At 56.5% G+C, this 14,695-nt stretch overlaps 3 protein-coding genes across 4 annotated transcripts in view; 2 read left to right on the top strand and 1 right to left on the bottom strand.

Annotated features, from left to right (window-relative positions):
* Positions 1-263: 263 nt before the first annotated feature.
* CALHM1 (calcium homeostasis modulator 1) lies at positions 264-3,430 on the top strand. Its single transcript, XM_004473990.2, has 2 exons — positions 264-815; positions 2,957-3,430. Exons 1-2 carry the CDS (start codon positions 264-266, stop codon positions 3,428-3,430), a joined length of 1,026 nt encoding a protein of 341 aa, XP_004474047.2.
* A 3,367-nt stretch (positions 3,431-6,797) lies between these two features.
* Positions 6,798-11,075, top strand: CALHM2 (calcium homeostasis modulator family member 2). The gene is made up of 3 exons (XM_004473989.5): positions 6,798-6,888; positions 8,818-9,397; positions 10,537-11,075. The coding sequence occupies exons 2-3, from the start codon at positions 8,843-8,845 to the stop codon at positions 10,951-10,953; spliced, it is 972 nt and encodes a 323-aa protein (XP_004474046.1). The 5' UTR covers positions 6,798-6,888; positions 8,818-8,842; the 3' UTR covers positions 10,954-11,075.
* A 1,729-nt stretch (positions 11,076-12,804) lies between these two features.
* The window catches only part of PDCD11 (programmed cell death 11), a 55,726-nt gene continuing 53,835 nt past the window's right edge, over positions 12,805-14,695 (bottom strand). For both annotated transcript variants that reach the window (XM_004473987.5, XM_004473988.5), the window contains exons 34-36: positions 14,494-14,647; positions 13,864-14,029; positions 12,805-13,153 (exon numbers count right to left, since the gene is read on the bottom strand). In XM_004473987.5, the coding sequence (XP_004474044.2) occupies positions 12,982-13,153; positions 13,864-14,029; positions 14,494-14,647 (492 nt within the window). In that variant the 3' untranslated portion in view covers positions 12,805-12,981. The remainder of the gene's footprint in view (positions 13,154-13,863; positions 14,030-14,493; positions 14,648-14,695) is intronic.

The following is a 14,695-nucleotide window of genomic DNA, read 5'->3' as shown; positions in this document are numbered from 1 at the left end:
AGAGCCCAGGAGGGGTGGGGAGGGGAGGGGCAGAGCCCTGGCTGCACCCACAGGATTGGGCAGCCTGCGCCCTCTGGGCCAGCACCTGACCAGAAGGCTCCTCAAAGAGACAGTGACCTCAGCCGCTGCCCTGAGCCCTGCCCGTCTCAGCCAGGAGGGTGGGAGCCATGAAGTGGGCACCCAGTGGGCAGGCCGGGTGGCAGGGGCCATCCCCCGGGCGGTGGTGAGGTGGGAGGGGGCCAGCGGGCGCCACGAGGGGCGCGATGGACAAGTTCCGGATGGTCTTCCAGTTCCTGCAGTCCAACCAGGAGTCCTTCATGAACGGCGTGTGCGGCATCATGGCTCTGGCCAGCGCCCAGATGTACTCCGCCTTCGACTTCAACTGCCCCTGCCTGCCGGGCTACAACGCGGCCTACAGCGCGGGCATCCTGCTGGCGCCGCCCCTGCTGTTCTTCCTGCTCGGCCTCGTCCTGAACAACAACGTGTCCATGCTGGCCGAGGAGTGGAAGCGGCCGGCCGGCCGCCGCGCCAAGGACCCGGCCGTGCTGCGCTACATGTTCTGCTCCATGGCCCAGCGCGCCCTCATCGCACCGGTCGTCTGGGTGGCCGTCACCCTGCTGGACGGCAAGTGTTTCCTCTGTGCCTTCTGCACTGCCGTGCCCGTGGCCACGCTGGGCAACGGCAGCCTGGCGCCCGGCCTGGCCCCGCCCGAGCTCGCCCGCCTGTTGGCCCGGGTGCCCTGCCCCGAGATCTATGACGGCGACTGGCTGCTGGCCCGCGAGGTGGCTGTGCGCTACCTGCGCTGCATCTCCCAGGTGAGGGGCGGCTGGCCTTGGCCCGGGTCTCCCCCTCAGACCACAGTCCCCTAGGACCCCTGCCCTTTGGAGTGGGGCTTCCTCAGGGCCCAGTCAGGGGCTCCCCAGACAGGGCTGGGTCAACTGTCAGAGCCCCTTGGGGCCAGGCTTGCTCTCCTGGCTCAGACTGCAGCTTCTGAAGACAGAGCCATGTCTCTTCCGGCAGGCGAGGGCAGGTGCTGTGTCTCCCCAGGCCAGGATTTCTCAAGAGCAGGCCTGTCTGCCACCCTGAAGTCCCGGGAGAGGCCCCAGCAGCTCAGCAGCCCCACATCCTGTGCCCTGAGCTTGGAGCTTGGAAGCCTGGGGGAATTTGCATCCTTTTCCTCTTCCAGGTGCAGACAGCGGTGGGGTGGCTGGGGGACTGGGCCATTTGAGTACATTTCCCTGGCAAATGCCCCCAGCTGTGCGTCCCTGCTCAGGGAGGGGGTGCTGAGGGCCTGGGTGTACCTGGAAGGGAGGTCACAGGTGAGAGGTGTGTGTGTGACCTACAGCAGGGCTGAAGGGCTCACTGAGGGGGAAACCCAGGGCTAGTCGTCCTCCCAGCTGCGCTCCCGCGTCCTCTGCCCTCCGGGCCCTCACCTGTCTGGGCCGCTCAGGCTTCCCCAGGGAGGCTGACCTGGGCGACGCGTCCTGGTGGCTAGCTGGTGGGCCAGGGTCTGTCAGGGAGTGGGGAGGGGCCTGGGCCCACCATCCAGGACGAGAGGAAAACATGTGCTCTGCTTTGGCCAGTGCAGACCCCTCGCTCCCCCTCCCCAGCCCAACGTCTGTCCTGCGGGGTCCCCAGCACCACCCAGACAACCCACGTGAACCTCGCACTCGGGCGTCCGAACTCTGCTTCCCTCCCAAACCAGCACCCACCCCATCGTCCCAGCCCCAGAGCCATCCCCGTCCCCATCAGGGCCAGCCGTCACTCCAACTGGCCTTAAGCCATCAAGACTTAAGCTGCAAGTGCCAGTGGAGGCCAGGGGTGCCTGGCCTAAGGGCATGTTTCGTGTGTCTTTCGGAGTGATGTTAAACTTGAGAATTAGTTGGCAACATCTGAAAACCAGATGATTTCACGTAAAAATCATATTTCTCTCTTCCCTTGAAATATCAGGTGTGGCCCCCCGTGCCTTCGTCTCCTCACCGAGGCAGTGCGGGGGTCGTGCCCACCAGACCAAGCACGTGCTCTCTAGGTCCCACCTGATGCCTGCCCTGCCCAACCCCTGTTGTTGGCTTTTGGGCTTGTCCTTTGTCCCACATCCTGATTTGGCCAAATGCTTCCCTGGGCAGATAGGGACTTGACCCTGAAGGTTGGGGGAGGGTCCTGCCCATGCTCCACAGCAAGTTATCAGCAGAGCAGAGCTAGATCTTGGATATTAGCAATTCACTAAGGAGATGTACATGAGCGTATAAAAGAAAAAAATGTCATCATACTATTATTGTATGAAAATGATAGAAAAACAAGGTGTCATCATCAAAAACAAAAAACAAAAAAACAACAGAGCTAGAGCTTGAACGCTAGTCCCAAGGGTCTCTGTAACCCCCCTAGGGCCCCGCTCTGAGCCCAGCACAGCCCATTTAGTGCCTGGTACCCATTTAGTGCCTGGCAAATGAATTGTGGACGACAGCAGGAGCCAGCGGACAGGTCCAGAACCCAGAGGAGGTCAGCAAGGGCCTGCTGGCATAATAATGGCTGATTACCGAGCACTAACCATGCACCAGGCCCTGCGCTCAGTGAATTACCGCATTTGGTCCTCACACGGCCCTCCAGGGTAGGTGCTATCACCAGCCCCATTTCATAGGTGGCGAAACTGAAGCACAGAGGAGTCAGATGCCTGCTCCTGGACAATGAGTACGGAGTGGAGACAGGACTGAGACCCCGGCAGCCTAACTCAGGGTCTGCCCGGTTACCTCCTGTGCTTTACTCACGTGCTGGCCTTGCCATGAGGTGCCATGTGCCCATTTAACAGATGAGGAAATGGAGAATAAGAGGTATAGCCACTTGCCCCGTCAGTGCGGTGTTCCCCAGAGGCTCTGCCAACGGAGTGCTCTGCGGGGTCTGGACCGGCTCAGGGGCAGGAGGGCAGTGGCCGGCTGACGCTCTCTCCTGTCCTCTGCAGGCCCTGGGCTGGTCCTTCGTGCTGCTCACCACCCTGCTGGCCTTCGTGGTGCGCTCCGTACGTCCCTGCTTCACGCAGGCCGCCTTCCTCAAGAGCAAGTACTGGTCCCACTACATCGACATCGAGCGCAAGCTCTTCGACGAGACCTGCACAGAGCACGCCAAGGCTTTCGCCAAGGTCTGCATCCAGCAGTTCTTTGAGGCCGTGAACCACGACCTGGAGCTGGGTCACGCCCACGGGGCACTGGCCATGGCCCCCGCTGCCCAGGCCGCCACCGATGGCGCCGAGGAAGAGAGGGAGAAGCTGCGCGGCATCACCGATCAAGGCACCGTGAACAGGCTGCTCATGAGCTGGCATGAGTGCAAGCCACCCCTGCGGCTGGGCCAGGAGTCGCCGCTGACGGACAACGGCTGGGCCGGGGGTGGGCCCCGACCTCCACGCAAGGAGGTGGCCACCTACTTCAGCAAAGTGTGAGCCGTAGCTGACTGCAGAGGCAGGCCCGGGGCTGGAGCCCAGCCCCTCGGACCTCCAAGAGAGATGGGAAATGGAGTACCCCAGGGCCAGGCTGTGGGCCCAGGAGCAGATCCACATGCTACTGCCTGCAAATTTGAGGCAAGGAATTCAGATGCGGGTGCGGGAAGGGTTCCGCGCTCCTCCGGCTGTGACACTGCCCTGCCTAGCCCGGGGCAGAGGGCCGTGAGCAGTATTAGCCAGCAGGCTTCCGAAGTGGCTGGGGGCCACCCTAGAGCGGCAGGCCTCCTCCCTGGGTCACCATCTCCTCTCAGGTCCCACGGAGGTTGCTGCGCCAGCATCCACCCTTCTCTGTGACCTTATTAGGAGCTCGTTCCCTGAGCTCAGGGCTCAGGGAGTGATGAGGCACTCTGACTTCCGCCAGAGTCTGCTGAGTAGGGCTGAGCGGGCCAGCCCCAAGGTGGGCTGTAAGGACATGACACACGACTTCACCTGTTGTGGCGCAACTGGGGTGACAGGTGATGATGGGACAAGATGCCGGAGGCCAGGTCCATGCAGGATGGGCCAGGGTGCATGGTGGCACAGAGGTCACCCAATGGCTGTCAAGGTGGCCTGCACGTTTGGCCAACCATTTGGAAGAACAGGGGAAGGGTCCTTGAAAGACCACCCTAACAACCCCCTCATACCCAAGAAGCCACCTGAGGGGGAAATGAGACCACCCTCAGCACTTGAGCAGGTAGAAACAAGCTGTTTCTCAAAGACCCCACCCACCCCCTGGGGAGGGGGCTCTAAAGTGCTGAAAGGCTCTGCCCTGAAGTGGGGATGAGGGTGGGCGGGCAGCAGGAGGGGAGCTGCTTAGAATGGAAACAACTCAGACTCCAGAGTGAGACAGTGCAGGGTCAAACTAGGTCACAGGGTCCATTGCTTCATTTTCTGTGCCTCAGTTTCCTTATCTGTAAAATGGGGATGAGGGAGCCTACCTCATAGGGTTGTTGTGAGCATCAGCGAGTGAGGGTAAAAGTGCATGGTGGGAGAGATGTGGCTCAAGCCGTTAAGCGCCCACTCCCCACATGGGAGGTCCTGGATTCGGTCCCCGTGCCCTAGAAACAAAAACAAAAAAACAAGCAAAACAAAATAAAACAGCTCAGGCGAGCCCATGTGGCTCCGTAGTTGAGCATTGGCTTCCCACGCACGAGGTCTGGGTTTCAATCACTGGCACCCGTACCTCAAAAATAAATAAAAGTGCACGGCAGGCAGCAGGTACTCAATGCATGGCGGCCAACGTGTTTGCTGTCTGGACCCGAGGGAGAGGGGGACAGCAGAAACAGCTCGAGCTATCTTTGTCAGGAGGAAACCGAGGACCAGACTGGCCTTTTGTCCCACTCAGATCTCTTTGAAACCTAAGAATTCATTTTGATCTCGAGCCCTACAAAATTGTTTTAATGATTTCCACCCTTTCTTGTGCATCCTTTCCCCTAATTCCCACTTCTGAGATCCTGCTCCCTCCTTGTTATCATTTGGGAGGGCGATTCCTGTAGGCCACACGGGCTGAGAGGCTCCCGGGAGGTAGGACTTGATCTGGAAATCAAGGAGGGGGAGGGTTCAGATGAGCAAAGGAGTAGGTGTGTGCTGGGGTGGGGGGAGGGGGTGGTTTCCAGGTGAGGGAACCCAGCCCAGAGACAGGGGGAGGTACACATGTGAAGGGAAGGGCAAAGCTTTGGTCAGGCAGACCTGGGTTCGAATACCAGAGCTGGGAAGCAGATTTGGCTCAATGGATAGAGCATCTGCCTACCACATGGGAGGTCCAGGGTTCAATCCCAGGGCCTCCTGACCCGTGTGGTGAGCTGGCCCACACGTAGCGCTGATGCGCACAAGGAGTGTCATACCACGCAGGGGTGTCCCCCACGTAGGGGAACCCCACGTGCAAGGAGTGCGCCTGTAAGGAGAGCCGCCCAGGGCGAAAAAAGTGCAGCCTGCCCAGGAATGGCGCCTCACACACGGAGAGCTGACACAACAAGGGGACACAACAAAAAGAAACACAGATTCCTGGTGCTGCTGACAAGAATATAAGCAGACACAGAAGAACACACAGCAAATGGACACAGAGAGCAGACAACTGGGGGGGGGGGAAGAGGAGAGAAATAAATAAAAATCTTTAAAAAAAAAACAAAACCAGAGCTGTGGGACCCACGGCGGGTTACCTTAGCCCTCTCTGAGCCTCAGCTTGCCTCTGTGAAATGGATATTGAAATATCAGCTTTTCAGGATTGTGATGAGGATAAAGGGAGATGACTTTTGGGGAAGCATCTGGAATGGTGTCTGGCAGAGCATAAGATCTGAATAAAAACACTGATCTCTTTTCCTTCATTCCTGCACAAGGCCAAGCCCAGCGTCTCACTCAGCAGTTCCACTGCTGGGAGCAACAAGCATTGCAGAGCCGACAGGGCATGCATGGGGGCACCTCCCCTGATCACGGCGGTCAGCTAGCCTCTGAATGCTCTCCCCTTCAGCATTCTGACCCGTGACTCTTCAGCCTCAGCTTGCACACTCCCACAGACAAGACGCTCATGACCACTTTTTGAGGCAGACAGGGCAGGTTTCCTTTAGGAACACTTCTTATAATTTCCACCACCGGCTAGAGTTCTGCCCACGGGGCCTCAGGGAACCCCCAGAATCCTGAGATCACTCGTCAGCCCTCCAGAGGTATGAAGGAGTACCTGAAGAGTTGGCTTAACATAGATAGAAGAGCCAGCGGGGGGTGGGGCGTCGGGGGGTGGTCCAGGCAGTGGCAGGACAGCTCTGAAGGAGAAAGGCCAGAAGGGTGGGGGGTGTCCCAGCCTTGCGTGCCCTCCTAAGGGCCTAAGGCCAAGGTTAGCTTGAAGGCACCTCTCCCCTGACCCTGGTGGGGTCTCCTGGGGGGGGGGCAAATCAAGCATGGGAGGCAGATCAGGGAGCCAGAATTCCCTGAAGGTCTCCCTGCCTGGGCCCACTGAGACCCCCAAACAGGCCCCACCGGTGCAGAGCAATGCAGAGGACCAGCTGGCTCAGAGGGCCAGCACGCTGGGGAAAGCGATGCCGAGCTGGGAAGAGGCAGCAGGGGCTGAGCAGGCTCTCCACTTCCTTCCCCGCCCCCGCCCGCGCCCCCGCCGCCCGCCTCCCGCCCTCCCCTGCCTGGCTCTGTGAGACGCTTTTTCCGCTCGCTGGCCGGCACGGTCCATCCCACTCTTTTCTTCTCTCTTTCTGGAGTTAAACTTTTCTGGAGACGTCACCGGCCCCGGGCTCCTCTGCTCGCAGGAAACCAGGAAAGGGAGAGTAGAAAAGCGGGAGAGCGCCTCGCGGAGGGCAGGGGCTCGGCAGGCGGGCGCGCCCCACGGGACGACAGCCTGTCTGGGGGCCACAGCGCTGCTCCAGGAGCTCCGCCCCGCCTAGGCCAGGGCCGCGGGTGCCCGCAGCCAGCTCCAGGTAAGGAAGAGCTCCAGGAAGGAGGGGCTGCCGGGCTCCCGGCTGATGTTGGAGGCGGCCCCCCTCCAGGCTTGGGTGGGGTCCTGCCCTAGGCTGTGGGCCAGGGACAAGAGCCTCAACTGATGGCCTGCTCCATCCTCTGCTCACCACCCACCCCTGTCTAGGCATGCTGCACCCTGGCTCTGTGAGCCCAGGGCCCCACCCAGGGGCTCATCAGGAGCCTTGAAGCCAGGAGGGCGAAAGGAAGAAGATGGGCTTACACTTATTTGCTAAAGGGTTAACATTCATCCCCAGCAAAGCCAACTGCCTTTCCCAGGATGCTAGACTAGAGCCCCCCTCCCCTCCCTGGGCATAAATAGGGGGAAATCAGACTCCTCCTCTTCCTTCCAGCGCCCCATGTGGCCTTGCAGCTCTCCCGGGGCCTATATGGCAGCCTTGGCAGAGAAGGGGAGGGGTGGTGTGAAGATGAGGCCAGAAGGAAACAGGTGGGTCTCCCACCTTTGCTGGCTGCCCCTCCAGTGCCTCCTCTCCCTGACTTCCTCTCGCCTGAGGACATTTGTTTTCCATCTCTGATTTGGGGAGGACTTGGGACCTAATTCTGGGCCTGTATGGGTGGAGCTGGGAAGTGAGCTACTTCCTGGTGGGCCGCCAGCACCCCAGCAGCTAAGACTGAACCCCCGATGGGCTGCTGGGTTCTGCTGAGCCTTTGCCTCCATCACGGCTTCCTGTCACCGGCAGGTTGGGTGGCCCCTGGGCCCATGGCCCTGGACACAGTGGAGCAGGCTTGCTGGGGGCCGCTGAGAGGCTTGGCTGGGGAAGAAGATGCAATATGGCTTGCCAGGCTCCTGTGGACAGGCTGGGAGCAAGGTCAGGAGACAGAAAATGCAGGGCTCGCGTAGCCTGGACTCACCCTTGTCCACTTCCCAAGCCTCCTTAGGTCCTGGTCAGAAGTCCTGCCTAGCCACCTCCATATCCGAATGGCTGCATGCAAGGCACTTACCTGTTCACACCTTAGTTTCCCTATCTTTGCAGGAAACCCAACCATCCACCCCTCACTCATCTCACCTGTGTACCCAATAGGCTGAGATGGAGGTTTTCACACCCAGGACAATTACCAGGCATCATTTATTCCCTTTCTTTTCCTTCCAACACCCCCAGGAAGCAAATAAGGACCAGCATGACATCCTCTTTTCATAGATGAGGAGATTGAGCCCAGATAAAAGTCATGAAGTATGTTGAGAGCCAGAATCTCCTAAACCAGTCCAGAGCCTGAGGTCCCCCAAATGAAGCAAAGGGTTTTTATGAACTCCAGGGATGCTGGAGCCTTGCTTGATAGGCTCACAATTGGCAGAGGCCCCTACTTCCTCCCCACAGCACTGAGCCCAAGCCCCTTATCCACCAGGACACCCTCCAACTTTTAGATCCATGGAGCTAGAGGTCCCCAACATTCCCGGGCCCCAGGTCCCTCAGCACATCCGCACTGCCTGGAATCCCCTATTCTGACAACACAGAGCCATTCTCACCCTTTCCCCTCCAGAAGCTTGTGGTGACGGGAGGGATAGGTTTGCTTCCCAGCCCTGCCAAGCCACTCGTCCTCAGAGAGCATCCTCTCTCTTGCGAACAGTAATAGCTGTCTCGCAGAGGAGTGTAAAGTGCCCAACACATGGTGGATGCAGTGAACAGTGGACATCATTATTTCCCCCAGGCCTCCAAGCTCCTCATAGCTTCCTTTCTCACCAGCCTGCCCACATGAGCGTCCTCCTCAGTCCTGGTTTACAGAGCATTGCTGTTCGACAGGAAGCGCAGGCCAGCTGCTGTAAAGGATAAAATGGCAAGACTGTGCCTGTCTTTAGGTGCTCGAGAGCCTGGAACCCCTCCTAGCCCCATGCGGATCCATTAATTCGTCTCCTCCTGCCTGTCTCTCTGCAGCTGATCCCCCAGCCAAGGCAGCACCATGGCAGCCCTCATCGTGGAGAACTTCCGTTTCCTGTCACTCTTCTTCAAGAGCAAGGATGTGATGATTTTCAATGGGTTGGTGGCCCTGGGCACGGTGGGCAGCCAGGAGCTGTTCACCGTGGTGGCCTTCCACTGCCCCTGCTCGCCAGCCCGGAACTACCTGTATGGGCTGGCTGCCATCGGTGTGCCCGCCCTGGCACTCTTCTTAATTGGTGTCATCCTCAACAACCATACCTGGAACCTGGTTGCCGAGTGCCAGCACCGGAGGACCAAGAACTTCTCAGCTGCTCCCATCTTCCTCCTCCTGAGCTCCATCCTGGGCCGTGCGGCCGTGGCCCCTGTGACCTGGTCTGTCATCTCTCTGCTGCGTGGGGAGGCCTATGTCTGTGCGCTCAGTGAGTTCGTGGACCCATCCTCACTCACAGCTGGGGAAGAGGCCTTCCCACCAGCCCATGCCACTGAAATCCTGGCCAGGTTCCCTTGCGGGGAGAGCCCTGCCAACCTGGTAGCCTTCCGGGAGGAGGTGAGCCGCAGGCTCAAGTATGAGTCTCAGGTAAGGAGCTGTGCAGAGGGAACCTTCCCTGTGCAGAGGGAAGCAACCTCTCTCTAGGTAGTGGTTGGTGGATGGTGCTGGGATGACCCAGGGTTAAAACTGAACTTGGATCCTCAGAAGCTAAGGAAAGCACTAGATTATCATATCAGAGCTGGCTAATCCACAGGTTAGTCCTTGGGGCAAGGGTCGATTCCAGTTCTAAATAAACCAGTTTCAAACATTAAAGAAACTTTCTGATTCAGAGTAAACCTTGATTCCAGCCAGATTAAGCCCCTTATTTCAGTCAGATAGAGCCTGGAACCCTGCAAGCCACCGGAACAAACCTTAGCTGCAAGTTGTCGGTGGGGTGTGGCTGGCTCCTGGGATCAGCACATGACTATCCCAGGAAGGGCCCATGCCCAGCACTGACACCTCCACACATTGCTGACGTAAGAGGGGTCCCTTGGGCCAGGAAGGGTTATTGAGTCAGGAAGAAGCCACTGTTGCCTGATCCTACCCTCAGCCTTGGCTTGGCTCTAAGGGAGATGCTGCCTCTAGGCGTGGAGGTTGGTCAGGGGAGAGACAGCAAAGGAAGAGAACTGGGCAGAAGCAGAAAACAGCCAGAAGCGTTTAGAGAAGCAGAGGGTGAGGGAGGCACAGGAAAGAGCACAAGACTCTAAAATGTCTCTTCTCTTGAGTACATCACACAAGTAGACAGAGAAACAGAGCTGGAGAGAGCACCAAGGAAGTTGAAAGGTGATAGAGAAATAGCAAAACTTAATTGTTCTGAGGGGGCCTTGAAGACTGGAGGAGGCGTCTGGGCTGAGCATGACAGTTGGAGCAGAATTTTGACGGATTCAGATGTTTAGCGGAGGGCTGGAGCTGAAGGATTTACAGCAGAAAATGCAGGAGGCAAAGCCTGAGAACAGAGTGTGTGCAAGTTCAAGGGTTAAGGGAAAAGGCCTAGAATCAGAGCCAGAGGGATCTGCTTGCTCTCCAGAACCTGAGGCCAGGGAAGTTAGAGCTAGCTACCAGGGGACTCTGAGGCACAAGGCAGTGTAGGCACCGGCTGGACCAGCTCCTACTTTAACTTCTTCCTGGGGTGGTCGGGGCCCAGGCAGCTCCGGACTCCACCTCAGCCCTGCCTGTTCTTTGGCCAGCTCTTTGGGTGGCTGCTCATCGGCGTGGTGGCTATCCTGGTGTTCCTGACGAAGTGCCTCAAGCATTACTGCTCCCCACTCAGCTACCGCCAGGAGGCCTACTGGGCGCAGTACCGCGCCAACGAGGACCAGCTATTCCAGCGCACGGCCGAGGTACACTCGCGGGTGCTTGCTGCCAACAACGTGCGCCGCTTCTTTGGCTTTGTGGCGCTCAACAAGGATGACGAAGAGCTGGTTGCCAAGTTCCCAGTGGAAGGCACTCAGCCACGGCCACAGTGGAACGCCATCACCGGCGTCTACTTGTACCGCGAGAACCAGGGCCTCCCACTCTATAGCCGTCTGCACAAGTGGGCCCAGGGCCTGGCAGGCAACGGCACGGCCCCTGACAACATGGAGATGGCCCTGCTGGCCTCCTAAGAGCCTGTTCCCACACTCGGCACCTGCTTCTACAAAGGACACTACTTTCCCCAGAAGGGGATTTTTTTTTTTTTACCACAGCTTCTTGGGGAAGCAGGCCAGGGAAAAGGAACACAGGACATCGGAGGGAGGAGGGGAAATTCAGCAGACAACACGGGCAGCTGACAGGAAGACTTTCAGACCTGAGGAAATGCCCTCTCTTTTTGCCACCAGCCCACTTGGTCACAGCTTTGGGGAAAAGCCTCCCAGAACTGGTCCTTAATGAATTATGACATGGATCCTTTTTTTCTGGTGGGACTCCAAGGCTGAGTGGCCCCAACAAGCAGTGCCAGGGGACAATGAAATTCACCAACAGGCTCCTTGTTTAGTATGCTGTGCAGTTAATTTGTGTCTAATTGCATACAGACATCTATCTCGGGGGGCACAGCTGAGAAGCTGTCCTCCAATGTATGCCTCTGACCTTATTTTATAGATTTTAAATTTTGATAAAGCTTCTCTTAATATAAAGGACTGGCTTGGTATCTGTATGTCTGAATGGGCCATGCCAGAGAAGGCTGGTGGTCTGGGGGGCAGGCCCAAATCCCAACCCCTGTTGAGAGGGAAGGGAGGAGGGAAACTGGGCAGGACTTAAAAAGGACAAATGGGGAAGCAAGAGAACAGGGAGCACCAGGCGTCACATGTCACCACACATGGGAAGGCCCTAGGGTTGAGGATGTCCTGACAATTGGATTCAGTCATCGCATTTCATCTGAGGACCTAGCCTTTTTCAGAGGGAAGCTCAGCTTAAAATTTCAAGAGTTGGAAGATCTGGCACCCACAAGGCCAACCCCCGCCTCCCCTCCTTCCACCCCTCCTCTCCTAAAGCCTTTTGACATTCTCCCTGTCTCTGCTTCCTTGCATCTGATTTGGTCATTTTCCATGGAAAAGCGCTCCAGCTCTAAGGGCATTTCAAGCTCTGACAGAGAAATTTGCCTCTCAAGACCAAGCCAAAAAATTGGCTTCATCTATAGCTAGGTTTATACTAGTCTCCAAGAACCCTGGAATATTTCATTATCAAAGGAGGTGGTGAGGTCTGTCTTTCTGGGGATTTTAATAAGAGTTCCAGAGAGGTTTGGGGTGCTGGTGGACCCTGTCATGTTTCCTTACTCAGGGACCTGAGAAATGACGCACTCTGCCCAGAATCCTCTCCCCAGGGGAGCTATAAGGAGGTACAAAGGAAACTGTGATTTTCCCCAAAGTCACAAAGCACGTTGGACCTCAGTCCTCGGAAGGGGGTTAACACTGTGTGGCAGCTTCCTCCCTGCCAGCCCTGTGCAGTACATAACATACATTTTCTCATTTAATCCACACAATAACCTTTTCTAGGAAGGAATTTTAAACCCCATTTTACAAAAGAGAAAACAGACTCAAGCAATTAGGTAATCTGGCCATGGTGGGCCTGGGGTGACACACCAGTGGGTTTAAGCCAATGCCTATGGTTTTACTCTTGGCCATCCAGGTTCCCAGTTTTCCCTACAGGGCTCCGGTTCCATCCTCCTGCCCCAGCCCCTAGCCTCCACAAAAGGGCTCAAGGTACTAGCTGAGCGGAGGCCAAGGGAATTCTAACATCAGCCATGGGAACTGGGGGGAAGGGGGGAGTGGGAGAGGCAGGGGGATGCTCCCTGGACCCTGCTAACCTTCTGGCTAGACCGAGAGCCTGCCAGGGACAAAGTGGGATCCTAACTACAAGAGCCTCAGAAATCATCTATCCACTTTTCTGGGAGCCCAAGAACCTGCCTTCCTGTACCTTGAGGAGCCTTAGAAAAGTGAAAGAATGGAATAAATTGGTAGTTAAAAGAAGACAAAAAGGAATTAAAAAGAATTCCCAAGTTATTTTTCATCCTCACAGGACTATTCCAAGGATGCTGCAGAAAAAGCAGCACTTTTAAAATAGAGTCCTCAGGCAAGAGAGTTTTTCAAACGCCCAGGTGCCTGAGGTCATGCTGGGCTGCGTCCCCTCTGAGAGTGGCCCTCGCAGCCAGCCTGTCACTAGTCCTCCAACACCGAGCTCTTTGCCTCCACGTATTCCAGCGCCTTTGCCTTCACGGCCTGCACATCCTTCTCTGTGCCATGTTGCTTCTCATAGTCCAGGTAGCGCTTGAAGAAGAATTTCATTCTCTTGGGGGCAAGGCTCAGATGAATGACCCGCTCAAAGATGTCCCTGTGAGGAAGAGCAGAGCATTTGCCACAAAGTCCCAGGCACAGGCTCCTCCCTGGCTGGAGCTCGCCCACTTGCTCTCTGGCTCTGTTGCCAGAGCCCTCTATTACCCAGCACTCCCACCTCTGTCTTTATTTTCATTACCATTATTAATCCCCACGATGCCCCTGGGAAGAGAAATAACAAAATCCTCTTCTTCAGACCAGCAGACGCCAGAGATGTTAAAGGACTTACCTGCCTGAAGCCAATGATTCAGGATGAAGCTATTGGGATGGGGACACACAATGAGCTGTGATTTATGACAAAGCTCTACTTAAAACTTAGGTGAAGCACCTGTTCTTTCTGGGCCTCAGCCTGCCCATTTCTAATCATACTGCCTCATGGGGTTGCTGGGAACAAAAGTGAGATTATGTGTGTGAATGTTCTCTAATCCTGAGGGAAACCCAAGTCTCCTGGCTCCCAGGCCAGGGGCCAGGCTACCTGTCCACAGTTCCAGACATAGACCAAAGGCCTGTCTCTGAAGCAGAAGAAAGAAGTTGGAAAAATAAATACTCTAGGGTCCAATGCATGACACTTTTCTCTTATTCTAGATAGATTAAAAGAACTGGGGTGCTGGGAGCTACTATGGAGCTAAAAAAAGAAAGAGATTAGCCTGGCTACTGCCACCCTCCCTTCCACAGGGAATTCAGCCCTGGTTTGTCTTCCTCTCTCACCGGACTTCCTTCTGGCTGCCATGCTTGATGGTCATGTCGATGTAGACTGACCAGACATCTGTGCGCTTTGGGTAGGTGCTCAGGGTGTTCTCAAAAATGGCTTTGGCCCGCTCCGCGTCCCCCAGTTGGAACTCAAGTTGGGCAAACTTTGCGATAACATCCACGTCTGCAGGGAGAAGGCAGCTCAGAAACACAATAAGTATAATAAGAGACACGCCACCCCCCAACACAATGGGCTTCGGGGACACAGTGAGTCTGACTCCCTGTTCTTGGGTCCCAAGACCTAGGTTAGGACAAGGGGACAAACTCCAAACAGGACAGTGGGGCAGGTTTAGGGCTGAAGGTTGAAGACAAACAGGCACCACATACACACCCACCCACTGGGCCCAGAAGAGGGGGGTCCCAGGGGCAACAGAATTAATAGTAATTGTTTTCTTTTCCTCCATCCTTGGGAGTTCTGGCATTTAAAATGCAACATGCACTGTTCTGCTCATGATCATAGGATGAACAGATAGCCATGTATCCTCTGCAACACTATCCCTGGATAAGAAGACCCCCAAACCCTATTCCCAGACCCAAAAGAGCCTCCTGTGTTTGGGGATTGGGTGGTGGGTGGGAATGAGCACTCACGCTCCTTGTTAGGCAGGCACTCAAGAGCGCGCTGCAGCACTCGGTGACTGGCACCAGCCTGACCCCTCCGCAGAAGAAAGGCACCATATTTGACCCAGACAGCCTTTTCCTGCCGGAAACGCTTCAGCATCCGGTTGTAGAGTTCACCAGCTTCCTGTAGGAAAAGATAAGTTGAGAAGAGTGTGATATGACAGAGGGGAGA

Source organism: Dasypus novemcinctus, chromosome 6 (assembly GCF_030445035.2).
Source record: "Dasypus novemcinctus isolate mDasNov1 chromosome 6, mDasNov1.1.hap2, whole genome shotgun sequence".
NCBI classification, from domain to species: domain Eukaryota; kingdom Metazoa; phylum Chordata; class Mammalia; order Cingulata; family Dasypodidae; genus Dasypus; species Dasypus novemcinctus.
Note: the sequence above shows the minus strand (reverse complement) of the source record. Positions and strands in the feature narration are given on the sequence as shown.

What these genes read in the sequence shown, in the direction of transcription:
- CALHM1 (XM_004473990.2), top strand. Translation starts at nt 264, where the DNA reads ATGGACAAGTTCCGGATGGTCTTCCAGTTCCTGCAGTCCAACCAGGAG. An exon ending in ACCTGCGCTGCATCTCCCAG is followed by an intron (nt 816 to 2,956) that starts GTGAGGGGCGGC and finishes TGTCCTCTGCAG; the next exon opens with GCCCTGGGCTGGTCCTTCGT.
- CALHM2 (XM_004473989.5), top strand. Translation starts at nt 8,843, where the DNA reads ATGGCAGCCCTCATCGTGGAGAACTTCCGTTTCCTGTCACTCTTCTTC. An exon ending in GGCTCAAGTATGAGTCTCAG is followed by an intron (nt 9,398 to 10,536) that starts GTAAGGAGCTGT and finishes TTCTTTGGCCAG; the next exon opens with CTCTTTGGGTGGCTGCTCAT.